We start from the raw sequence: 24,819 nt of genomic DNA on the forward strand, positions 1-24,819 counted from the left end.
GGCTGCCCAAGGAACCCACCCCTGACAGAGCCCCAAAGTGCCAAGGCTGGGAAAGTGTAGCCCAGAGCCTCTGAGCAGACGCCCCATTCCAGGGGTGCTTAGGGCAGCCTGGGTTCCCCAAAGCCTCCCCTTCCCCAGAGCCTCACTAAGGGGGGTGGGGAGGGGGGAGTGGATCACTGGGCATGTGCCTGCCCCAGCTCACCCCCACATTAGTACAGCCCAGGATATACCCAGGAAGCCCCACAGCTACTCTGGCAGGGCCAGCCCTAAATGACTGAGTCTGGGGAGCTTGGAGAGGGACACCCCAGCCAGATCTCTGGGGTCTGCCTCCTGCCTGAAGAAGGGCCCATGGTCCAAGCCAGGCCCAGGGCACCCTGGAAGCAGACAGCTCGGCAGGCAGCCCTGCCCTGCTTTCCCCACACAGCCTAATGAGCTCATTAATTAGCTGCCAGGCAGGGTTCAACAGCTCTCTCCCACTGCCATAAACTCTGTTTGTTTGATTGATTACATTTGGGCTTCATGGCATTTGTTCCCAGGGACAGAACTGCCACTTGGGTATGGTGGGAAGGGACTGTCCTTCTGGGCAGGGCTGTGGGCTGAGACAGTCTTGTTTCTGGGCCAGGAGAGGTCGAAACCAGTTCTTGTCTGATCCATGGGAGGGGGAAAGAGAGGGGCCAGGGCTCTCAAGTCCCCCCACCCCTCATCAGCACACCCTCTCTCCGACAGAGAGCCGCAGGTGACTTTCCCAAGCTGGCTCAGCACAGGGGCTGTGGCCTTTGGCTGCTGGGTCCCTAGGCCTGCTGGATCCTCAGCCATCAGGCAGAAAGGGCAGATATGACAGGCCATCCATCTCCCAGAGCCCAGTGCAAGCACCAGGCCGGGCCCAGGGTGAGGCTTGGTGAGGCCGGGGGAGGGCAGCCCCAGGCCTGCGGGCAGCTCTCACATGCCTCTGGGCCCCTCCCCATGACGCTGGACACTGGAAAGCACAGGCCTAAGCCCCAGGAACCCCCAGTACTCTCAGTGGCTGCCCGGGCCAGCAGGGCCCCTGGGAGTGAAACAGACAGCTGAGAGGTAGGCCCCTCACCTCTCCTGTGTAGGTTCTTTCTCTGGGCGGCCACAGCCCAGAGGTCCAATTCTCTATCCCCATCCCCACCCCCAAGAGAATGATAAACACAGGTTCCCAGCCAGCACTAAGGCCCTCTGGGGACTGACTCTGGGAGGCAGAATCCCCAGCTCCCCTGGTGACAAGGGCCACGGCTGGACCCTCCCCTCCAAGTACGAAGAGCCGGGGTGTGGAGAGGGGTGTTTATTGTGTAGAGGCCGATTGTACAGAGCAAAGATTGTACTGACACAGGTGGGGTGAGGGAGAGCCAGAGGCCAGAGGCCAGAGCCCAGAGGACGGAGGGGAGGGCAGACGGTGGCACCCTGCCCCCCAGTCCTCCAGGCAGTGGGTGGGGGCAGGAGGACTGAACAGCTGCCCCTCCTCATTCCTTTTGCCCCACTTCTGGATATTAGAGGGAGCCACGCTGCATCCACCGCCCTGGAAGAATATAGCAGGACACCCTCCACACCCTACTCCAAAACCCTGAAATGCATGGGACCCCAATCTGGCTTTTGCAGCCGGCCAGTCCCCAGCCCCCTCCTCAAGCAGCCCGGCCACCCGCCCTCCTCCCACAGGCCCTGACAGTGAGCCAGGCCTGGACCAGGTGGTTTCAGGTTAGGAAACTTGGCCAGGCCCCTCACCCTGCCCAGGTCCCTCAAAAGACAGCCCTCAGCTCCCTTTTGGGCAACCCATTAGGGCCCAGTGCCCTGATGGCCTCTGGGGTGAGCAGCGCAGGAGCTGGGCAGGCACTGAGGGTCAGCATAGAAACAGGTCTTGAAGGGGGAAAAAGGGAGGTGGGGCTCCGGCTGGGGCCTACAGCCGCAGAGACGGGGTGCTCCAGGGCGAGGAGGGGAGTTCGGGGAAGGTCAGAGCTGATCCCCAGCATCCCAGCCACAAGGGGCCTCTGGGGCCTGCCACCTAGGACTCGGTCACTGTGCTAGCCCCCAGCCCTGATCAGAGTGAGTTAAAGCTCAGAACTGTCCGTGGGTCGGGGCAGGGGGGATGGATGAGGGGGCCCAGGGCCCCACCCTCCCCGGCCCCTGTCCCTGTAGGCTTCCATCCTCACACCCGCTGGATCTCAAACAGCTTCACGTCGGTGTCATACCAGACGGGCGGGTCCACATTCCTGCGGAGGGAGTAGGTTGTCCTGGGTCCTGGGAGGCCTCACAGAGATACAGCCCAAACCCCTCCCACCCTGACGTCCCACCCCGATGTCCCACCCCGGACTGTGGGTGCCCACAACCAGGCAGGACCACCCTGGTTGACTGCCTTGACATTAACCCCACTAGGATGGTGGGACCCGGTGCTGAGACCCCCGCTGAGCCCCACTGGGCAGGCTCTCAGGCGGACACCAGACCCACCCAGGCCGGCAGCTGCCCCGCCCCCACGTGGCCCACCTCAGATAGATGACACCCCACATGTAGGTGCGGAACCACATGGCCGTGCCCGAGTTGGCCTGGTACTTTCGAATGAGGATGGGGTGGGGCACGGGCAGCAGCCCCACCAGGGTGCCATGCTGCAAGAACCGCAGGATCTCCGACTCGTCCGTCAGGCCCCTGCCGGGGACGGGTGAGGGGGTCTGCCACATGCTCGTGTGGAAAGCCCACCTTGAAGGCCAAGGGGAGCATGGGGCTCACCCTGGACCCCCGAGGTCTGTGGCCCCAGTCACACCCCATCCAGGCCTGAACTGGCCCCTCCTCAAAGCCCACCTACCTCTCCCGCCCCCACCCCCACCCCCACTGTGACCCACCACAGCCTCACTTGTCAATGCAGATCTTCTCCACCTGGGGCACCAGCACCTGGAGCAGCCTCATGATGGTCTGCAGTGGCAGCTTCGACTTCCAGGAGAGGACCTGGGGGGGCACCAGGATTCCTCGGGCTGGGGAAGCAGCCGCCAGAGGCTATGGGACAGGCCTGACCCCTGACCCAGAACTACAGGCTTCCCAAGGCAAACAGCAAGGGCCTGGCACGGGGAAGCACCCATGAACGGTGGCTACTTTTCATGGTAAGAGCTGTGGCCTCGCACTGAGCACATACTACATGCCAGACACTGTCCCCTTGGAGCCTCACAACAGCATGATCAGGCGGGTATGTTCATTACCCCATGCAAGTGCCATTAGTAGTGGTGACCTCAGGAAACACACAAGGGATGGGCAAGTGATTCAGGGAAGGAAGCAAAAAGGGTGATTTATTGAGAAAGTTCGTGCTGTGGGCAACTGAAGCTCCACCCGCTACAGAGGAAGCAACTGAGTCAGAGGGAGACCAAGGCCACCCAGCCGGGAGGACTGATCCTGAGTCTGGTTCCCAGGCCAGTCCTTGGACTTGGACACATTCCCATCAAGCCTTTACTGAGCTGTTCCCAGTCCCAGGAGCTCCTGACCCAGCCCCCACGTGGGTGCCACCTGCCCAAACCCTCACCCACTCCGATGTCGGGCTCCACTGCCCACTGGCCGATGCACTGGACAGTCGCTGCTGCTCCCACCAGGCCTGGCTGGGCTCCTGGTCCCGAGAAGGGAATGGGGGTAAGGGGTGGAAGGCACAGGTACAGGGTTGGGGCAGAGGGCAGAGAAGTAGCCCCTCTTCCAGCCCATCCCACAGTCCAGAACCCATGAGGGCAATGAGGTCTCTCCACTGGCCTGTGTGCATGGGGGGCTCACTCCCAACTGAGGGGACAGCTCAGCCTGGCACCCTTTGCCCTGCGCCCCAGGCCCTGCCCGGCCCTGCCCAGCTCAGTGACAGGTTTAGGGTAAAGGCCAGCCCAGCCTCAGATAAGGCTGATGGATGAGAGGCTGAAGGTCAAGGGCTCAAGCCCATGATCAATAAAAAAGGGAGGGGTCGGTGAAAGCCCCCTCCCCAGAGAGCCAGCCAGGCACCTGCCCTCTGCTGCAGGCGGCCCCAAAGTGCCTTGGCTGGCCAAGGGAGAAAGGGAGCGCCCAGCCTCACCCAACTCCAGGAGCCCTGTCGCCCACCTCCTCAGCTGGACTGCCATCTGCGGAGCTCTGTTGGCGTGTGGGCTCCACGGATCGCAAGGTGCCATCCTCTGACACCTGAGACTTCTCCGTCAGCTTGTCAATGCCTGGGGGGCCCAGAGGGGCGTGAGGACACCTGCCCAGTGCCCCTCCTAGACAGCATCTCCACTGGGCCGCTCCCTCGAGGCTCCCTCTTTCCTCCACCCACTTTAGAGACCCTCTGCCTGATGGCCCAATGCCCCCACCCCTGTGCCCACCCCTCCCAGAGCCCACACCCAGGCTTGAGGCCCAGAGCCCCACTAAGCTTCCCCTCTGTACTCCAGTGTCTCTGCCCCCACCCCAGTTGCCATCCCAACTCAAGCTGTTTCTGTTGCCAGAGATGGGGTGACACACCCCAAAGACCCTGTCCACCCCCCAACCATACCGGTCTCCACACCCTCTGCCACCTGCCAGAGCCAGACCTGGGGTGGCCACCAGGCTGGTCTTGAGGGTGCCGGGCTCGGCGGGGGCGGCGGGGCGGGAGCCCTCCATGGAGGCGCCCTCCTGTGAGCTGGTGCGGGACAAGGGCTCCGGGGCCTTTCGGCGCCGCTGCAGGGCCTTGTGGATGGCGGGCGGGTCGGTGGGCAGGTTGGCCAGCTGGTGGAAGACGCTGCGCTTCCGGATGATGGCATAGACCAGGTTGGAGTTGCCTGTGGGGAAGGAGTGTCTCGCTTCAGGGAGGCCCCTTGCCTCCCGCTCCACCTGGGGGCTTCCTGGGACAGGGAATTTGGAGGACAGGAGGGTGTCGACCCAGGGGGAGGAGACACGCCCAAGAGAAGGAGCCTGGGCAAGGCCAGCACCCAGTGGCCCTAGCACCCAGTGGTGTGTGCAAACTGTGGCTACACCAAGATGGACCTTTTTGGAAAAGAGCTTCTGGGCTGAGCTCCCCCTGTGCCCGTCTCCAAAATGCTTTTCCCTGCAAATTTTACTTATTTTGGAAATAATAATAACTGCTCATATTTAAGTCACCAGGCCCTGTGCTAAGTGTTTTTGTAAGTTATTTTACATAATCCTCCCAACACCCTCTGAGATAGGGCCTCTTCGTACTATCACTATGACCATCCCACAGATGGGAAACTGAGGCCCAGTGAGGTTATATGTCAACAGCCACAGAGTTAACAAGGTCTCCTCGCCCCCGAGGCCAGGCCCGGGGCTTGGACGGTGCCTCACCGTCAAACTGGTACTGGATGATGTTGTTGAAGACCTCAAGGAGGAAGAAGACCAGGTGGTGGTTCTGAGCAGCAGAGAAGAGGAACCAGGTGGTGGAGAAGGCCTCCAGCAGGTGCAGCAGCTTGTTGGCAGCCACCATGGACAGGCTCTTGAGGTAGGGGGACACTGAAGGGGAGGGCTCAGCTTACTCCTGGGGCCCCATCAGCCATCCCTGCACGTCCTGGGCCTGAGTAGGACGAGATGCTCCTGCTCCCAAGCCCTCCCCACCCCCTGCCTGTGAAGTCCCTGAAAAGCCAGGGAGAGCGCACCCCGAGAGGCCGAGGCCAAGGCCACCCTGGCCATGACTTTTGCAGAGCCCCAGGGAGCAGTTTAGGCCCCACACTTGTCCCTCCACCAAGTGGACAGCTGTACTGTTTACAAAACCACTCACGCACACCATCTTCCCACTCCTCCCCACCTCTGAGAGGGGGGTGAGACACAGACGAAACCATCCCCATTTTACAGATGAGGACACTGAAGCTCGGAGAGGTATGAAACTTGCCCAGAGTTCCCCAGTTATAATACTATTGGGCAGGAATACAAACTCATGAGCTTTAGGTCTTGCTAGAATAGCCACTTGACATTCTCCACATAATTAGGCACACAACTTTTACACAGCCCGTGAGGGGGGATCAGAGACAAAGCACTGCACACATCTCAAAGGCACATATTGATCGCCCTGCGTGCTTCTTTGTCTCATGTCCCTCTGCCTCACCAAGCTGGGGCAGGGACAGCGGCTGTCTGGTTCACAAATGCATTCTCCGAGCCGGCCACACTTAGCTGGTGCTTGGTTCAGGTTTGAACAATAGAGCCAGGGGGTGAACAATTAAGGGAAGGTCCCTGAACTCCAGTGGAGCTAGAGGCCCTGCACCACCCCTCCTCCTGGAGTCGAAACCAGACCACAGGAAAATCAGTCCCTCCCACCCAGGACCACGGTCTCCAAAAGGTGGCCACATTAGAGTCATCGTGCCCCAGCCCACCACTACCACCTTGCTGGGCCCAGCTCTCCAGCCAACCTGAGCCCCCTCCCCTCCCAGGCAGCTGTCTGCAGCCCTCCATGGTGGGTGGGCCACATCACTGCACCCAGGACTGAGCTGGTCCAAGCCAATAATTTTTTGAGATGATGGTACCCTGGATAGTGGGTTAAATAAAATATACTATAAAATTATTGTTGCCCGGCCAGGCGTGGCTCAGTGGTTAAAGCGTCGACCTAGGATCCAGGCGATCAGGGTTCGATTCCCGGTCAGGGCACATGCCCGGATTGCAGGCTGCCGCCGGTCAATGACTCTCTCATCATTGATGTTTCTATCTCTCTCTCTCCCTCTCCTTTCCTCTCTCTGAAATCAATAAAGATATATTTAAAAAAAAAAATTATTGTCACCTCTTTCTTTCTTTTTTAATGTGGCTACTAGAAAACTGACCAGTATATAGGTGGCTGCCCTTATATTTCTACGGGACAAGGTGGGCTTGAACCAGGGAGCCGCTGGAAGGTTCGCCTGTGGCCTAGCGCCACCTGTCGGTGAGCAGGGCGAAGGCGTGTTCTGGGCCCTACCGTTCACCACGATGGTGAGCAGGCAGTCGAAGAGGGGCTGCAGCCGCTGGTGCCCACTGGTGATGATCTTGTGGAACACCTGCCGGGGGGAGCAGAGGGGCAGCCATGGGGTCCCCTCTGCCTCCAAACTCAGCCAAGAGGACATCACCCCATGCACCCAGGTGTCCCCTTACCACAATGAGCAGGTCAGCATGGGTACCCGTGAAGACCGGAATGTCCATGGGCACGCGCACTGAATAGGGCTTGTTCAGCCGCACCCCGAAGTTCCGCTCCCCACTCAGAAGCAGCAAGATGAAGACACCAATGTGCATCAGGCCCACCCGAGCTGCGACAGGTGGCATGGGGGGGCGTCACCACCCAGGGTGAGGAGGGGAGGAAGGGAGCCAATGGGCAGGGGCCCATCCTGGGGGAACTGGAAAAAGCCCCCCTCAAGGCACCAGGCCTGAGCTCCTGGGAGACAGAGAGACCGGCGGGACCACCCCTCTCAGGGACCCCGCCCATCCTGAGCCCACCCCCTCCTTACACTGATCTGCGCGGGCATCGTTGAGGAAGTAGAGGATGGGGACCAGGATGTCCAGCACATCGCTGCTCTTTAGCACAAAGAAGAGGAATTTCTGGGGGAGGGGGAAGGAACAGGCGGGCAGGGTCAGGGGGGCAGCTCCGCCCCACTCTTTCCCCTTCCTGGGAGTCTCCCCAGACACTGTCCCCATCCCTGGCCTAGGCTGAGTGGCCACTCCTCACAAGGGCGGACCACTGCCCGCCAGGCTGTGCCCTGCAGCTGGCTCACCTTGTTGAAGTCACAGAGCTTCCAGAAGAGGACCAGCAGCTCCTGGTGGAACTGGATCTTCTTGGTGGAGTTGGGCAGGTAGGTCTGGAGCAGGGGGTTGGACAGCAGCCGGGCTATGCCCTTGAGGATAAACTGGAAGTCCTGGGAGGGAGAGCAGGGGCCTGTCCAGTCCAGCTCCCTACAAATGCCTCCTCACTTCCCCAAACCTGACTCCACCCTGACAGCCTGAGAGGCCCAGATTCTAACATCATCAATAGCTGTCTTGGGGTGAGCCCCTCAGGAAGATGAGTCCAAGGCTGGCCTGGAAGGCCCCTTCCGCCAAGAAGGGCCACTCACTGAGCACCTACTACACATTGGGCTGTGCTCTCAATTAATCCTCACAACAAGGCAAGTGAATAGCTGCTGTCCCCATGTTACAGCTGCACAAGTTAGAGCTTTGGGATCACATAACCGAGCCCCCAAGGTCACAAGACACATGAACTTGGGTCTGCCTGGCCTTTAGGTCCACTACATCCCCTCCCTCGACCTTTGAGAAATTTGACATCAGAGCCACCTCCTCCTGGAAGCCTTCCCAGCTACCCTCACCCAGTTGAAGCCATCACCCCTTTTCTGCATTTTGAAACCCTCACAGACCTACTCTATTTTACTGGGGTGGCCTGAGTCCATGGGGACTGTGGTTCCTAAATGTTAGGGTCAGAACTCTCCCACTCCTGTCTCACCTGCATCCCCTCACCCCCTGCAAGGCCATAGCTACTGTGGGATGGGCACTGAGAACCCCCCTGAGCAAGAGCAGTGTTAAACTCACCTCCTCACGGTGGATTCGGGACAGGTAGTTCACAAACAGGTTCTCGGGCCCTGGAGGCTGCCAAGGGTGGAGCCGGAGTGAGAAGGAGCCCCCACCCTGTGCCCCTACCCCAGGCCTAGGTGTTGGCAGCTGTGCCCCTTGCCCCTTGACCCCCAGGCTCACCATGAGGTACCCACTGGGTATCCCTTGCCCAGCTCTGCCAGAGGTGGTGCCACCTGGCCAGAGGCCCTGCCCTCTCCCTCCCATCCTTACATCAACATCGTCCATGGCGGTGCCTGTGGTGGTGCCATCCACGGTGGGGTTGGCACTGGTGGCGCTGTCATGGTCCAAGGTGACGATCAGCACCTGGGCAGCCTCCTCCACCAGGGGTTCCCGGTAGTCGGAGAAGAGCAGGTGGTTGTAGGGGATCCCATAGCCCACAGGGTCATAGGCACACACGGTGTTGAGCAGGGAGGTGAAGAGGGGCAGGGCGTGTCTGCGGGAGAGGAGGGGCGACTGCAGCGACCCCGCCAGGCCCGGCCCTCCGTGCCCCCAGCCAGCCACCCGCTCATTCAGCACGAGTTTCAGTGCCAGCCTGGGCTGGAGGCCGGACAGCAGAACCAGGGGCTTGTCCCTTCCTGACTAGAAGGACACCTCCGCGGCCTGGTCTGCCTCCGGGACCCACACCGGGCGGGGCCGAGGGCAGGAAGAATTTATCACCAAGAGGGGTGGCCTGTCAGGAGGGGTCTTGGTAGGAAGTCCTGTCCACACGCCTTAGATTCCTCCCGCCAGGGGTGAAGCCTATTCTTCTATTTTTTAAAAAAACACTTTATATTTTAGAGGTTCACAGCAAAACTGAAGAAGGTACAGAGATGTGCCACATACCCCGCCCCACATGGGCACGGCCCCCCCACTATCGCACAACCGATGGGCCTACGTCGACGCAATAACCACCCAAAGGCCAGTTTCCATCGGGGTTCAGTCTTGGTGCTGCACCATCTACAGACTCGGGCAAAGGTTTAATGATGTGCCCCCCGCCCCGGTTTTGCGGGACAGGTACCCTCCCTGGGCTCCTGAGAAGGGGCTGGTGGCCCACAGGGAGGGAGGCTTCCCCACAAGAAGCAGAGCACATGCTCAGTCACCCAGTTCCCAGGCCACAGAATGACTCCATTCAGAGATTTGTAAGATGTCAGGGTTCAAGCTCCTCATCTTACAGATGAGGAAACTGAGACCCAGAGAGGTCAAAAGAGTGGCACAACATGGCCATTTGCCTGATAAGGCTGGTGAGAAAGAAAACTGGCCAGCTCTGGACTGTGGCTGGTGGCGGGAGTCACCTGGGTTCCCTTCCGGGCAGGGGCGTGGGGAAGGTTGGGCAGGAGGCCAGGAAAACCTGAAAAATGAGGCATATCATGTGGGCATCGAGTCTGGAAGTAAGCAGGTGAACCAGGGCTCTGGGACACTAACTCCTGTGCCTCCAGCACAGCCTGGGCACAGCGGGAGCTGCCCAGCTGAAGTACCTCGATCCCGCCATGTGACACCTCCTTGCACTCCTATGGGCCCCCATGGCTCATGAGCGCCCCCATGCGAGCCAGGCTTCCCCACCCTTCAGGGTATTCATTGTGCCCCCTCCTCATCCGCTGTCTAAACTGCACTGCCCCATACAAGCCAGGTGTAGCTCCCGAGAGCTTAAAATGTGGCTGGTGCAAACTGAGATGTGCTGTAAGCGTAAACCATACACCTGATTCTGAAAACTTAGCATGAAAAGAGAATGCAAAACATCTCAGTAATTTTGTATATTGATTACATGTTAAATGCTAATATTTTGGATATGTTGGGTTAAATCAAGCATATTATTAAAATTAATTTCACCTTTACTTTTAGTTTCACTTTTACTTTTTAATGTCACTCCTGGAAGTGTTTAAACTGCATGTATGTTTCACATTATATTTCTACTAGATGGAGGATCCAGGCACCAGTACCAAGGGCCCCCCAATGGGACACTGGACGGCTCTGGCAACAAGGTGCAGCTATTAAGTTATAGGTCATGACCACCAGACGGCAGCACCTCTCACCCAATAAGACTCCTATCCTAGAGCTGGAGGTGGCCTCAGCTCCAGGGCTCTGCTGCCTGGAACAAGGGGAAGAGGGAAAGAAAGGCCAGGGCCCCTCACCTGTTCTCCGTGGAACAAAAGAACTGCACCCACGGGTTGGTGCTGCCACTGTCCGGAGCTGGGGGCAGGTACATGGCCTCCGAGAAGCACGTCAGCAGCAGCTTCAGCAGCTCCGTCCTTGGGGAGGGAGTTCAGTGCCTGAGGATCCCAGTTCTCTGGGAGGGCGGGCCCACCCTGCCCAGCCCCGGCTCCGGTCCATGAAAAGAAATGGCCCCGTTTTATCCCTGTGAGGCTGGTGGGTCATGATGTTGGGCAGCATCTCTTTGTAAGGCCCCACGGATGGTTCCCTCCCTGGCTGTGCAGGGGCCAGGCCTGGGGTCCAGCATGCCGCAAGCTCTGGGTCCAAGAAGCTCACCGGTTCATGTCGTGGATATAGTTGGGTTGGGGGGAATGAGCGAAGCCCACACCAGCCTCCCAGATGTATTCACAACTGTCCAGGGAGTGCATGTCCTCCGCCAAGTCCTGGGGACAGGGTCAGGGAGAGATCAGGCTGCGGGTGGCCAGCCTAAGTCCCCTACTGTCCCTGGGACAGAGAGCCTCATGTTATCCCAAAGACAGATTCTCAAAGCTGCCAGGTGCTAATGCACAGGGGAGAAACGAATGTTCTCAGCCTCTTGAAAGCTCACTTTTCTTCAGTCTGGTTCTTTTACTTGCTCAGTCCAGAGTGAGACAGGGAGAGAGAGATAGTGAGGGAGGGGAATGGAATTGGGTGTGTGGAGGGGTGTGGAGGTGGGAGGCAGAAAGCACTCAAGGTCAAGTCCATGGGCCCACGGGAAGTGAAAGGGTCAGGCCTCCTATGCCCAGCCCCACACCCTACCCACCGCCCAGGCGAGGACAATGGGAGCCTGTGCTCAGCCTCCCGGATGCAGGGGGCATGGCCAGGCACCAGGTGGCTCCACTCCAGCTGTGCCAGCCACCACCCCCTCCCTGGGACCATGCATGCCAGGCAGCCCAGCTTTCCCTGAGCAGCCGAAACATCCCGCACGAGACAACTTCAGTCAGCCAAACCCAGAACTAGAGCCCTCCCCAGCCCGGGGCGGGGGTGGGGGCTCTCACCACAGTGCTCCTCCGGTGGCTCTGGACAGTAAAATCTGGGCAGAAGAGCAAGTCAGCAATGGCCAGGAGCAGGGACTCCGCCAGGGGCCTGGCATTCTCGTCATCGTCCTCTCCCTGCTCAGGACACAGCACCCAGGGGCCACCTCAGTGGTAGCTGGCCACAGAGAGGTGGCCCTGGGACTTGGGGGGAGAAGGCTGGGGTCTGGGCCCACTGGGACAGAACCTGGAGTGGACTGGGAGCAGTGAGGAAACCTCCTACTGACTGGGAGGGGCCAGGCCACACGTGTCCCCTAAACTCTGGAGTCTCCATCCTGCAGGGAACCACTGGGCCGCCCCCTGGCCAGGTGCCTGGAGATAAACCCAGGGCGGGAACAGGTGGGAGACCGAGGGAGAGGGCCCAGCTGCTCTGTGCCCATCTCTGCCCCGCTGCAGGGGCAGAGAACCCCTATAGGAGAGGAACCAGGGCTCAGGGAGGAGTTAACGCCCACTCCCCCTTCCCTGCACTTCCCAAAGCCCGGGAGAGGTCTGTGGGAACGTGGCCGTCCCTGAACTTGGTTCTTGCCCTGGACCAGGTTCTTGCTGAGCACCCAGCCCCACCCGATCAAGCCCACGAACCCCTCCTCGCCCTGCCCCGGGCACTGTGGACCAGAAGAAGCCCCTCCAGTCCGGGTCCTCAAAGATGTAGGGCAGCACGCGGGTGAGAAGCCGGCTGCAGTTCAGAACAATCTGCTTCTCCTTCTCCGAGTGGCAGCCGCTCTCGGCTCCCTGCACCAGCTTCTCCACAGCCTATGGGACAGGCAGAGGGGCACACTGGAAGGGCGGGGAGTGGGGCCTGGCACGTGGCTCAGGGTGGGCACCCCAGGCTCCAGAGGGAGATAGGCATTGGGGCCACAAGTGGAGGCCCTACCCACAGGGCCACTCCTCCAAACAGGGTCAGCCAGCCCATGTCCCATCCACCACTCACCGGTGGAGATCTTGCTAAGTGACCACCCACCTGAGCCTCAGTTTCCTTGTCTGTAAAATGGCAACACTAATCGTAGCAGCCCATGGGAAGCTAACTGAGTAGACCCATGGGAAGTGCTCAGCAAGGTCTAGCCCGGAGGAAGCCCTCACAGATGGTGGGTGCCATGATCACCTCCCCAGCACCCAGAGCCCAGCCAGCCCTGTGTGGCGGGATGTGCTGGGTGCCCACCCTCTTGGACCAGGGCTGGGCCAGCTTCAGTTTCCCCACAAGGGTGGTAAATGGCTCAGCTGGGAGTGGCAGTGAGGGACCAGGCACCCCTCACCTTGTAGCATAGAGTGGCCAGGTTGGAGGGTGACTCCTCCCGCACGGCCCGGATCTCCGCCGCGGGCACCAGCGCAAAGACATCCTGCACTGAGGTGGCCGTGTCCGCCCAGAACTGGTCCCAAAAGGCGTCATCGGTGGCTTCCACAGGCTGTGGGGGACCCAGGGTCCAGAGTTGCACAATCCCTTGCCAAAGGGCCCACAGTTTGCCCAACATGTAGCCAAGGAAGCCCCCAAGAGGGAAGCCATGGCCCCTACTCCATCCCTTCTGGTACCCAGGAGCCTTCCCAGGTGAAGGACATCCTTCAGCTACCATGAGCCCTGGCCAGCACAGGCAGGCTGGGGACACATGGCACAGATGGTCAGGGGTCGGCTGGGCATTGAGTTCAGCACCCAAAGCCTAATCCAGTCCCTGAGGGACTGTGTGACCTTCCACCTCTCTGGTGGGGCCTCCCCACCTGGAGACTTTCTCAAGTGCCCAGGGACCAGACCCCTCCCCCAGGAAGAAGACAAGGGGCATGTGTTCATTTCCATTCCCCCAAGCCTCCTCCCACCTTGGAACCCTGCTCCCTCCCTGCTGTCGCTCACCACAGTCCCTGACTCCATGGGTCTGAGGCCCCTTTAGTCCACCAGCCCTCCCTCCCTGACCTTGCAGTTGAGGCATATGGCAGATGCTCAGGCAACATTTGTTCAGCTAAAGGCTGTAACTACTCCTAGAGATCCCTTCAGCCCAGTCAATAAGCAGGGCTGTGGGCCAGTGGGGCTGTCCGAAGTCAGGGCTGGGGTTGCAGGCCTCACTGAGGTCCAGGTGTAACCAGGCCCACTGCCCAAGCCACACCCCAGGGCAATGTGTGGCCTTGGCCCTCTGGACAAACCTGGCACCAGGGCCTCCTCAGTCCCAGAACTGGTAGAGCGAGTTAGCTGGGGGAGAGGAACAGAGGCCAAAGTAGGGGCCCTGGGGCTGGGGATTGCTGGCACCTTGAGCCCTCAGCCAGGACAGCTCTCTGACACTCACTGGGGCCCAGGTGTATCACACCCCAATGTGGGTGGCCAGGGACTGAGCTACCTTGGTGGGAAACCAACTGTTCTTACCTGAGCTCTGCCAGGGCAGAGCTCCCACCGCCTGAGGGACCAGCTGTATCTTTTGAAACCCCTCTGGGGGGAGGGAAGGACCAACAGTGCTCCAGCCTGCAAAGGGTGACCTGCCTGGCATTCACACGCACATCAGATCTCATCTGCCCAACAGCACCATGGCATTCACACGCACATCAGATCTCATCTGCCCAACAGCAGAGAACCTCCGAACAGGCAGGATCTAGGAGATGGTCCAGGTCCAGGAATGTCCCCCTCCAGGGCTCCACCCACCTGGGAAAGTCTCAGGGAACACAGCCAAAGCCACTGGCCCTCAGGACCAGGGTCAGGCCTAGCCCAGGGCAGGAAGAAAACAGGATGCAGTGCAGGAAGGCCCAGCAGTGGTGGCTTGGGCTCAGGCCCTGGGAAAAGGCACTGGGCCGGCTTGTCCGCTGCCCAGAGCAAAACTGTGTCCACAGCACAGCCTCTGAGGTCCCAGGGCTGTAGGGTACCCTGTGGACAACTGGCCTGAATCTCCTTAGAGACATGGAGTAGCAAGGTCTAAAATGATCATCTGGGATCTGGTCCTCACTCCCAAGCTGCCCAAGCTAGGTCACTAAACAGGACCTGAGTTTTCAGGGACGGTCTCTCCCTCCAGGTGGCCCAGGCCACTTCCCACCTACAGGTCCCCAAAGCTCCCCAGGAGGGAGACCGGGGCTGGTCTCTGGCTTTGGTCCTGTCCCAAGCCAAGGCATTATCCTCAGCTGGGAAATGGGACAGCAATGCCTCAGTCAGCTCCATCACTATATTTTGGGGAAGGGGCTGGAGCAGTCCACTCAGATCCCTTAGAACCTGGCTGAGCTAGTCCTGCTAGCCCAGCAAAGGACTCTGGCAGCTAAGCCAACAGCCCATAGTTCATTTCTCCAACAGGGTGTTTCCCTTGGCAGGTAGGTAAACACAGAAGCCTCCTTCCCTCTTCTCTCTGTGGCCCCACACTGAGGGGCTGGCCCACCTTCCACCCACAGGCCTAGAAGCACCATCCCTAGAGAGCCAAGGGCCAGAACTAACCAGGAGCCATGGGGAAAGTGGCAAGGAGCAAGGTCTGGTTTCTATCAAACACCTCTCAGCGGAGCTGGACTCTCCAGAGGCCCTGGGCATTTGCCAGCACCTGACCTTTCTCTCATGGCAACGAGAGAGGGTGGGACCAGTGGTCTGGCCTCTGGAGCTGTGACCAGCTGGCTGTGGGGAAATGGTTCCCTCCATCCCACTCTAACTGCCAAGAGCAAGAGAGAGCCCTGGGGAGCAGCGGGGTGGGGGTGGGATTGGGGGTAAGAGGAAAGTCCCAATGGCAGCAGGTCCTGACTCTCTTGAAAGTGAGGGATCTGGGGAGTCAGGGCCGGCACCTGTGGCCAGAATGGCCGAATTCAAGGGTGAGACGGGGTGGGCAAGGAAGCTGCCTTGCTGGGGCCAGGACCCGTTTTCTGGGAGGCAAGGAGGTGGCTTCTGTGCCACCTGTGGCCCGGGGGGAGTGTGCATGCATGGACTAGGCTGCAAGACGCCCCCAGGCCGGACACCGGCAGGTCAAGGGCAATCTGGAGGTTCATCAGCCCTCACCCAGGGAAGAGCGGGTACGGCAAACACAGCCATCCCCACAGCTGGGCCTCAGAGGAGGAGCCCCCGTTCAGGAGTGATCCCAGCTGGGAAACCGGACTCCACGGGCCTGGGAACAAGTCCCCTTGCCAGGTTGCTGGGCCTTCCCTGCCCTGGGCATCGACCTGGGCCCAGCCAGGCTGCTGCCGCCGCGCACCAGCTGTTTCCCCGACCAGGGCGGACGCCGGCCTGGCTTTGTTTGCATTGAGTCAGCCCGGCCTGTGTGTCAGGGACCCGCGGGCACCGAGGGGCAGGGAGGGGAGCAGGGAGGTGGATGGGTGGGTGGAGGCGGGGAGAGGCTAAAGATGCTGGGCTGGAGGAGCGGAGGGGGCGGGGGACGGGGGGGGACCGACAGCTGCGACGCCGGCTCGGGGAGCAGGCACACGTCAGCCTAAGGTAGCAGCAGCGGCTGCGGGGAGAGGGACGTTCCCGGGAGGAAGGCTGGGGGCGGAGGGGTAGGGCTAGGGGATGGAGCCTCGGGGCACAGGCCAAGGGGTTCGGCTCCGGCCCTGGCCTCTGTATCACCCGCCGGCCCCGCTGGTTCCCCCGTCTCGGGGCAAGCCCAGTCCTCACAGCACCCCTCCCCCCGGCCCTGCCCAGCCCCCAGCCCGGCAGGTGGGAGGGGAGGCCGGGGCCCCCGGCGCACCTGCGTCTTGGTGGTGAGCTGGATCACCGCCTTTCGGAAATTCAGCTTGGAGTCGGCCGCCCCCATGTCGCTGGAGCCCGCTCCGGCCCGGCCCCGGCCCCGGCCCAGACCCCGACCCCGACTCCCGCCCCAGCCCCGGCTCGGGATCCAGCGCCGGCTCCAGCCCCGCGGCCCGCGCCGCTCTCGCAGAGCCCGGAGGAGCGCTGCGCCCCGCCCGCCTCCCCGCCCGGCGTCGGCCCCGCCCCCGCTTGGCCCCGCCCCCGGCAGGCCCCGCCCCGTCGCCCCGCCCCCAACACCTGCCGGGCGCAGCGATGTCCACTCCGGGCCCCGGGCGTCTACCCTCCGACCCTAAGCAGCCGAGCAGCCGCAGGCCCCGCGTCCTCAGCTGGACGCGCTGCCTCCGCGCCCTTCCTCCCGCGTCCGAGCCCTGTCCCCGCTCCACCCCCCATCTCCACCCAGCCCCAGGGCGCGCAGTCCTCCCAGCCCCCCGCCCATCCTCAGCACTGGTCCCCCCGCCATCTCTGGGCCCACACTTTCTCAGCCCGCTCTCCTCTCCCCTGAGCTTCGTCCTTGTCAATCCCTGTCCTCCCCTTTCTTTTCTTTTCTTTTTTTTTTTTTAGCATCTCCTCTCTTGGTTCCTTTTTTTCAGGGGTCCAGGCAGCCCCCAGCTCAGCCTTGCGCTCTGTGGAAGGGAGACTGACTCCCTTCCCCGGCTCCAGGAAAGCAGCTCCCGGGGCCCTGATCAGAGCTGGGGTCCCTGTGGGTCCCACAACTCCTTCCTGGCCACCTGCCTTCCCTGAAAACCCTTTTAAGTCCATCCATTTCAACAAATGTGTCGAGGGACTGGTATTTAGCAACACTGTGTCAGGGACCCGAGCACACACAGCCCCTTAAGGCACAGGGCCTATCCTTTACGAGCAGTTATTTAGGGAGAGAGTCAAGAAAAGAATTATCCATGATTCAGCCAGTGAGCCTTTGATAGAGGCACAGCAGTCGTAATAATAATAATAATAAACAATAATAATAATGTGATGACAATATCGCTGACAACAGAACCCTACCTCTGAGGTATGTATCATCTGCACTGTACACTTGGGAAAACTGAGGCTCAAAAAAAAATTTAAGTCACTTGCCGAAAGTCTCGCAACTTGTAAGGAACAAAGCCAAAAAAAAAGCAAATCCAACTCACCCCAAAAGAGGTTGTTGCACTTTTTCCACAACATCATCTTGCATGCTATGTCTGGAAGCTTCTGGAAATCCTAGATGCTTCAACAGGAGGTGACATTTAGCTTAGATAGAAATCCCACAGGTGAAAAATGAGCGATGCACTACCTAGGCAGCAAAAGGGGTGGCGCAAAGGCAGAGTAGGACAGGTGTGGAGGCAAGAAAGAGAGGGACAGGGTGTCCATTTGTCGCTGAGTGAGCAGACTGGACAGAATAGGCCAGTCCTTGCTCCAGAGGTGTGTTTTCCCTGCCCTGGATGAAATCCTGAGTAGGCTCCATGGCTTTTCTGATCGCTCTGAGATAATGAATGAATGAATGAATGGTACCTTATTTGACATTTAAAAAAACACCAAAAAAAAACACACAAGTCCACTCTACAAATCACCCAACTCCAGTCCAGCCCAGAGTAGCATTAAAACTCTGAATCTAAGTCATTGGAGAAATGCAAATTGAAACCACAATATGATAACCATTATATGCCTATTAGGATGGGTTATAAAAAAGCCTGACATACCAAATATTGACACTTAGTAAGGGCTAGAAGCAGTGGGGAGCCTGGGCCATCCTTAAGCCTAAAGGAAGCCCAGCTGTAGGAGAGGGCCCACAGGAGCAGTGGCCTCCCAGGGTCTGGAAGGGTGGCGCTGTTGGATAGATACCCCACCTTCACTCCTCTCCCCTCCATTTCCTGCTGGTGCTTTGCATCAGTGGACCCTCAGACAGCAAGAAAGCAAAGGACCCACGGATGTGGCCCTCAAAAGCTTCAGCCTCCCGGGCATGGAGCAGGTGAAGACAATGGAAAGAGATTGGAAAGGGCAAATGGAACATGTCCCACATCCAGGCAGGTAGAGAGAGCAGAAGGAAGGCTCAGAAGGGTAGAGAGCCTGGGACAACCAGAGAATGGAAACACGTAGGTAGGGTGAAGTAGAGAGAGTGACAGGAGATAAAGCTTGAGAGGCAGGCCAGGACCAGAGTATAAAGGGCTGATGCATCCTGTTAAGGAGCTTTTACCTCATTCTATGAGCAACAGGAGCCTTGGAAGCAGGGGGATAATGTCATTATGTCTTAGCAAAGTCATTCTGGCTGCTGCAGGAAAGACAGTGACCCAAACACAGGGAATGCAGCTGGGAGGTGAGAGATGAGGGTTGGACCTGGGCGGTCACAGGTGCATGGTGACTAAAGATGCAGGTGATGTTGGCCATGTGGAACCTTGATTGTCAATTTGACACATGTTTTAGGGACTCTTGCTGCCTCCTCACCAATCTTGGTGTAAAACAACATGTATTATAAATTCAGTGGTCAGTAATTCAGGCAGGACCCAGCGGAGGGGCCTTGTGTCTGCTCCACAATGTCTAGGGTCTCAGCTGGGAAGACTAGCATGGCTAGGGGCGGGGTTAACTCGGCACAGCTGGGTGCTGGAATCATCTGGAAGCTTCTCCATTCACATACCTGGCATCTGGCATCTTGGGAAGACTTAAAGGCTGGGCTCAGCTGGGGCTGAATCTGGAATCATCTACATGGAACTCCTGCATGGCCTGGACCTCTCATAGCCAGGCCCTGGGCTCTGAGAGGGAGTGTCCCAAAGGGTGCAAAAAAGAAAAGTGTCTGAGCCCTGGCCAGTGTGGCTCAGTTGGTTGGGAATCATCCTGTGTCCAGTTCCTGGTCAGGGCACATGCCCAGGCTGTGGGTTTGACCCCCCTATCTGGGTGCCTATGTTTTTCTCTCACGATGATATTTCTCCCCCCTCTCTCTCTCCTTTCCTCCCTCTCTAAAATCAATAAACATATCCTCAGGAAACATATCCTTGGGTGAAGATTTAGAAAAAATAAACTGCCACATTGTCGGTGATTCTCTTCTCCACATTTTGCCCCCTAAGTCCCATCCTCTCTCCTGACCTTTGTCTGTAAGTGTTCTCATCTCAGTAAATTGCACCTCCCAGGTGTTCTGGCTTAGAACACCTCTCTTCTTGTCACCCCAAGTCCAAGTCATCACCACGTCTTGATGTTATTCCCCAAACATGTATCATCTCCACTGCCCCCCTCGCCAGGGACCCCATCATCTTCCATCTACAGCAGCCTCCATGCCTCCTGCCCCCTCTAATCTCTTCCCTGCAGGACAGCCGAGCAGTTGTAAAATGCAGCTCACGACACTCCCCATTAAAAACACCTCAGTCCTTTTTTAGGAACAATTTCTTCAGGCTGCACCGAGCCCTCCCTGCCCTCCGCGGCCTTGCCCAGCTGCTCCCCTCCCCTGGAGCCCCGGGCTCGACACACTGGTCCTCCCACATTTCCTCACACCCCCCCCCCCCCCAGCTGTCTGCCCAGAATCTCTGCACAGGTTGTTCCTTCTGCCTGGGACATGCTCCTCCCACTCTCCGTGTGCCTGTCCCCTTCTCATCCTCGGGGTCTTATCTTTAAAGCCTCTTTTCCTGACAGTTTTCCCATCCCCAGCTGTTGTTGTTTCAGCCCCTGGTGTTTCCTAAAACTTTACCACCGTTTTAAACACTTCTCTCCTCGTGAAATGCAAGCTTCGTGTGAGCAGAGCCTGGGCCTGTCCTGCCCCCTGCAACTCCGACGCCTCGCACTGGCCTCCCGCACAGAAACGACCTATTGGATAAGGGGGTGGAGATGACTCCTGGGCGACCGTGGAAGATGGAGCCCCTTTGGTTGTCCACTTCAGTCAGTAGGAATGATACATTCACCAACTGTTTCTCAGATTCGTTTTTTAGTGCTTTTAGGAGCGTTTCAGGTAGGGCAGGTGGATCTGAGCTGCATGAGGAAGGGCCGAGGGGCATGATTGTGCCGCTGGTTTTGGGGCGCTCATTTCTCCATTCATTGGGCACCTGCCATGCGCCTGCCCTTAAGGAGCTCTCGTCTGACAGATGGATCCGGGCGTGCAGTGGGCATGCAAGGCGCCGTGGGAGCCCAGGCAGCCGGCAGTGCCCGGAGCTTCCCCACAGGTCTCTTAGGCCCACGGCTCTGGCCTTAACTGAAAGCCTTGCCTGCCCCCCACCCCGGGCCCCCACTCTCTACTGGGAATGCAAGGTCCCTGGACAGGCCATCCCAGGAGCCTTGCCAGAAGAGAGGTAGTGACGAGAGGAATAGATCCTCCAGGTAAAAATAGTTATAATAATAATGACCCTCGAGGCAAACACAGACTGATGCCCGCATGGCCCAGGCCCTGCCCTAAGCACTGGGCCTGTGTTAACTCGCGGGAGCCTCCCAGCAACCCCCTGAGCTGGTACTGGAGGAGTAGGGTGAGGCCGCGGGAGGACACTCAGCATACGCATCCTAAATGGCAGGCCTGGAGGGCTTAACGGCAGGATTTGAGGTAGACATGTGGAAGCACTTCCTGACCACAGGAACTGTGAGAATCGTGTCTGGGACAGGCTCAGATGGCCTGTTGGGGGAAGGGAGGGACACCAGATGACCTCACCCATTCAAATGTTTAAGTGCCTTACCCCGCCAGGCACTGACCTCAGACTGGTGGACAGGACCCATGGGGCAAGAGCATTCAGTGCAGCGGTGCCCAGCGCTGGGATGTCTGAGGACAGGCTGGGCGGCAGCTGGGCCTGCAGGGGAAGGGCACCGAGGAAGGTGTCCTGTGCCGCCCGATCCCTTGACCTCAACCCAAGATTAGCAGTGGGGGGGGGGGGGCCGAGGGTCCAGAGGCTCCGGCCCGGCACCCTGGCCCTCCCCCAGCGCCACTCGCGCGACTGGGAGGGACCGAGACCCTCTAACGTCAGCACCGCGGGCGCCGTCATTTCCGGTGGGCTGGGCACGGCTGGGCTGGGGGTGGGCAGTGTGCCCGCGGCTGTCCCGTCCGAGTCCCCAGCCCACCCCCGGGGAGGGCGTTCGCAGCGTTGCGTCGGGCTTCGAGCTCCCCCTGGGTGCGTTTCTGCGCTCTGGTCCCCCTCTAGGATCCGGAGCTCCTCGGGTAGGGACTGGGGGGTGCTCCTGGTCCCCGGAGTGTGAAACCCACCGCAGGGGAGTCCCGAAGCCCAAGGCTGCGGGTCGCTGAGCCCGTCAACGCGGCGTCCTGGCGCTCCTGACTCGGGGCGCGGGGAGACGGGTCAGCCTGGCACAGGTGAGGCCAGGCGCGGGGCTCCCAGGGTCAGGGCGCTGACAGGTCCCAGCCGGGGCGCGGCTCGTTCTCTGCTTAGGGGAGAGGGCCTGAACCGGGTCCCAGGGCTCCTTGGCTGCTGGCTCAGGGAGGCAGAGGAATCTCCTTCCTCAAAGGCAGATCTGACTTTCCTCCTCGTGCAGTTGTTTAGAAAGTACTAAGTCTGGCGGGTGTGGCTCTATGGTTAGAGCATCAGGCCTCGCACCCAAGGGTTGCAGGTTCGATCTCCAGCCCCTGTAGGGGTGATGTGGGAGGCAATCAGCCCATGCATCGCTCTCACATCAACGTTTCTCTCTCTCTCTCTCTGCCCCTCCATCCCTCCCACTAAAAAAAATATCCTTGGTTGAAGATTAAGAAGGAAGGAGGGAGGGAAGGAAGGAAGGAAGGAAGGAAGGAAGGAAGGAAGGAAGGAAGGAAGGAAGGAAGGAAGGAAGGAAGGAAGGAAGGAAGGAAGGAAGGAAGGAAGGAAGGGAGGAAGGAAAATACTAAGTCTGCCCTGAAGGCACCAAGAATGATCCCACTGGGCAAGGAGCCTGAGTTCTGATGAATCGGGCAAAGGGCCCGGTATGCAGCAGGAACCCATCCCTCAGTGTCCACAGCTCTGTGAGCCACCTGGGCCTCCATCCTCCATCCCCTGAGGAGGCAGAGGTGGTCAGGGAGGCTCCACCAACCTGGCTGAGGTGGTTGCCCAGCTTCAGCCCACCCCCCACCCCACCGCAGCCTCAGGGGACCTAGGGGAGTCCAGCCTGAATCACCCTGCCTAATGCTTGGGCAGCAGTGAGAGTCCAGCCTTGGTAACATGCTCGTCCCTATCAGGCAGCGCTCCTGGGGCTGGGGCACAGGGAGGGGGGCTACAGGGAAGGAGGGTATTTGGGTAGAGCCAATGCTGAGGTTGTGGCCAGTGTGGTAAAGAGAGGCTGAGAGATGACCGAAGAGCTGGGTGTTTTCAAACATGGGGCTAAGTCATCGGTGAAAACATCCTTAGGGTGGAGGTGAATCTTCAGGTTAGGGGCTACTTTTCATTGGCTGGGCAAGAGGAGGGGCCTGCTAGCATCATCACTGCCAAGGCCCTGGCCCTCAGCCCGTTGCTCCTGCTTTTCTTCTGGGGCTTCCAACACTCCCTGGAGGCAGCCCTGGCTCCTATAGTTACACTTACTTACACAGAGCTGCAGAATGAAGAAATGAATAAATGGGGAGAGGAACTTGGTGAGCTTGGGGTCCTGACCAGATCCCTCTGGAACTCAGCCCTGCAAACTGGTTGTCCCTTAGACTCCTTCTGTCCCCATCTCAGTAAGTGGCATCACCACCATCCTGTTACTGGAGCCAGAAGTGTTAAATCATTGCTCCAATGCTTCAGTTAATTCATCAGCACATCTTGGTTCTACACCAAAAATATTTTTCATCTCGCTCCATCTCCATGGCCACCAGCCTTGTCCATCTTCCCATCACCTCTGTTCCAGACTATCAAAGAAACTCCAAACTCATCTTCTTGCTCCCACTCTTGCTCCCCTCCAATCCATGCTCTACAATTGTCAGTGATATTTTACAACTGAAGATGAAAAGCTTCCTATAGGTTCTCTTTGTCCACTGGTGGGGGGGGGGGTCCCAACTCCTTCCCATGGCCCCAACTCCAATTTCTTCGCTGCTCTATCCCCTCCACTCCAGCTACTCTGGGCTTCTGCCAGTTCCTAAAATAGGTCAAGCTCTTCCTGCCTTAGGGCCTTTGACCTTGCCATGTCCTGTACCTGGAACACTCTCCCCCTGAGTTTGGCATGGCTGGCACCATTGCAGCCTTTAGGTACTATCTCAGATGTCACCTTTCAAGGGCGGCTTTTCCTGAATTCCAAATCTAGCGCCTCTCCCCCCCCCCCCCAGCAATCTGTTGCATAATAGTATCAATTCCCTTCATAGCACATGTTGTGGGTTGTAATAATTTATTTGTTTATCCCCACTAGAATGAAAGCTACACAAGGGCAGAGGCTGCCTGTGTCTCAGCCACAGGGTGGGTATTTTTCTTCATAAGTAAACTATTTTATTGAAGTATAACATATATTCAGAGACGTGTGCACATCATAAGTGTCCACATCAATGATTTTCACCAATGAATACACCTGTGTAACCAGCACCAAGATCAGGAAATAAAACACTCCCAGCCCCTCAGAGCTCCCCACATAACTCCCCAAGGCCAAATACTATCCCGATTAGATTCATTTTTGCCAGCTTTAAACTCTATGTAAATGGAATTATGATGCCCCAAGATGCCCACATCCTCCTAATCTCCAGAATCATTGACTATGTTACACTGCTTGGCAAAAGGTACTTTACAGCTTGATTAAGTGAAGGACCTCGAGATGGAGAGATTATGCTGGATTATCCAGGCGGGCCCAGTGTAATCCCAAGGGTCTTTAAAAGTGGAAGAGGGAGGCAGAAGAGGTCAGAGCGATGAAGCCAAAAAACTCCTTTAAGGAAAGAATGCTTGCATAGGTGACACTGTGTTTGATTTTAATGGCTATGATTGCATATAGGAAATAGGGTACGGACCCCAAGGAGAGGGAAACAGGACCTTAAAGAGAAAGGCCCAGAATGCAAGGAACACACCCTCCAGACCTCACCATTCAACTTCTTAAAGGTGCTGTGATTGTAAACGGACAGTCATTCATTCATGGAAGGCATCAATAGGCCAGTCTGTTCTGGGCACTGAGCAGCCAGCTGCGAACAAAGGATAAGTTCCTTGCTTTCAGGAGATCCAGAGGGAGAGAAGCACAGCGGGTAAACAAAATAAAATAATTTCACACAGCGAGCCCTAAACTGAAGGAGCCCAGCAGGGAAGGAAGGGGCGGGGGTTGATCGAGTAGCAGCCCGACCAGGGCCTCAGGGAGACCCCGCCCCGGCCCCGCCTCCAACTTTGCATACGCCTTCTGATTGGCCAGCGGTGGCAGGCCCCACCCCGTGGAGCGGGCGGTTGGGGAAGCTCCGGGCGGTTGGGAAGCTCCGGGCAGACCCGGGCGAGATGCGGCTGCGGCTCCGGGAGTCGGCGGGCGGGCTGGGCGCTGCGCGGGCCGGAGCCGGGCGGGGGGCGTCGGCCGCGGCTCACGCGCACTCCTAGCGCCCCAGACCCGCCTGCGGGCCCGGGCCCCCCGCGTCGCCTAACCGCC

The 24,819-nt window shown here is 58.7% G+C and overlaps 1 protein-coding gene across 2 annotated transcripts; it reads right to left on the reverse strand.

Annotated features, from left to right (window-relative positions):
- Nucleotides 1-1,291: 1,291 nt before the first annotated feature.
- HID1 (HID1 domain containing) lies at nucleotides 1,292-16,399 on the reverse strand. 2 transcript variants are annotated; one of them, XM_087825688.1, is made up of 19 exons: nucleotides 16,322-16,399; nucleotides 12,956-13,105; nucleotides 12,285-12,455; nucleotides 11,670-11,783; nucleotides 10,969-11,075; nucleotides 10,614-10,730; nucleotides 8,716-8,938; nucleotides 8,464-8,520; nucleotides 7,659-7,799; nucleotides 7,395-7,485; nucleotides 7,045-7,196; nucleotides 6,872-6,950; nucleotides 5,281-5,445; nucleotides 4,533-4,760; nucleotides 4,072-4,178; nucleotides 3,521-3,601; nucleotides 2,864-2,955; nucleotides 2,500-2,658; nucleotides 1,292-2,228 (listed from the first exon to the last, which is right to left on the reverse strand). In XM_087825688.1, the coding sequence occupies exons 1-19, from the start codon at nucleotides 16,385-16,387 to the stop codon at nucleotides 2,165-2,167; spliced, it is 2,364 nt and encodes a 787-aa protein (XP_087681814.1). In that variant the 5' UTR covers nucleotides 16,388-16,399; the 3' UTR covers nucleotides 1,292-2,164. The 2 variants fall into 2 exon arrangements, with proteins under 2 accessions (XP_087681814.1, XP_087681815.1); XM_087825689.1 differs by lacking the exon at nucleotides 1,292-2,228 and having other exon boundaries at nucleotides 2,569-2,658; nucleotides 3,525-3,601.
- Nucleotides 16,400-24,819: the final 8,420 nt, after the last annotated feature.

The sequence above is a fragment of the Miniopterus natalensis genome, chromosome 17 (genome assembly GCF_054644295.1).
Source record: "Miniopterus natalensis isolate mMinNat1 chromosome 17, mMinNat1.hap1, whole genome shotgun sequence".
NCBI classification, from domain to species: Eukaryota; Metazoa; Chordata; class Mammalia; order Chiroptera; family Miniopteridae; genus Miniopterus; species Miniopterus natalensis.

Excerpts from the sequence above, each read along its gene's own strand:
- HID1 (XM_087825688.1), bottom strand. The coding sequence starts at position 16,387 with ATGGGGGCGGCCGACTCCAAGCTGAATTTCCGAAAGGCGGTGATCCAG. Across the intron at positions 7,197-7,394 it reads CGATGCCCGCGCAGATCAGT|CTCGGGTGGGCCTGATGCAC; the intron begins GTAAGGAGGGGG and ends CACCTGTCGCAG. Across the intron at positions 6,951-7,044 it reads ATGCTGACCTGCTCATTGTG|GTGTTCCACAAGATCATCAC; the intron begins GTAAGGGGACAC and ends TCCCCCCGGCAG.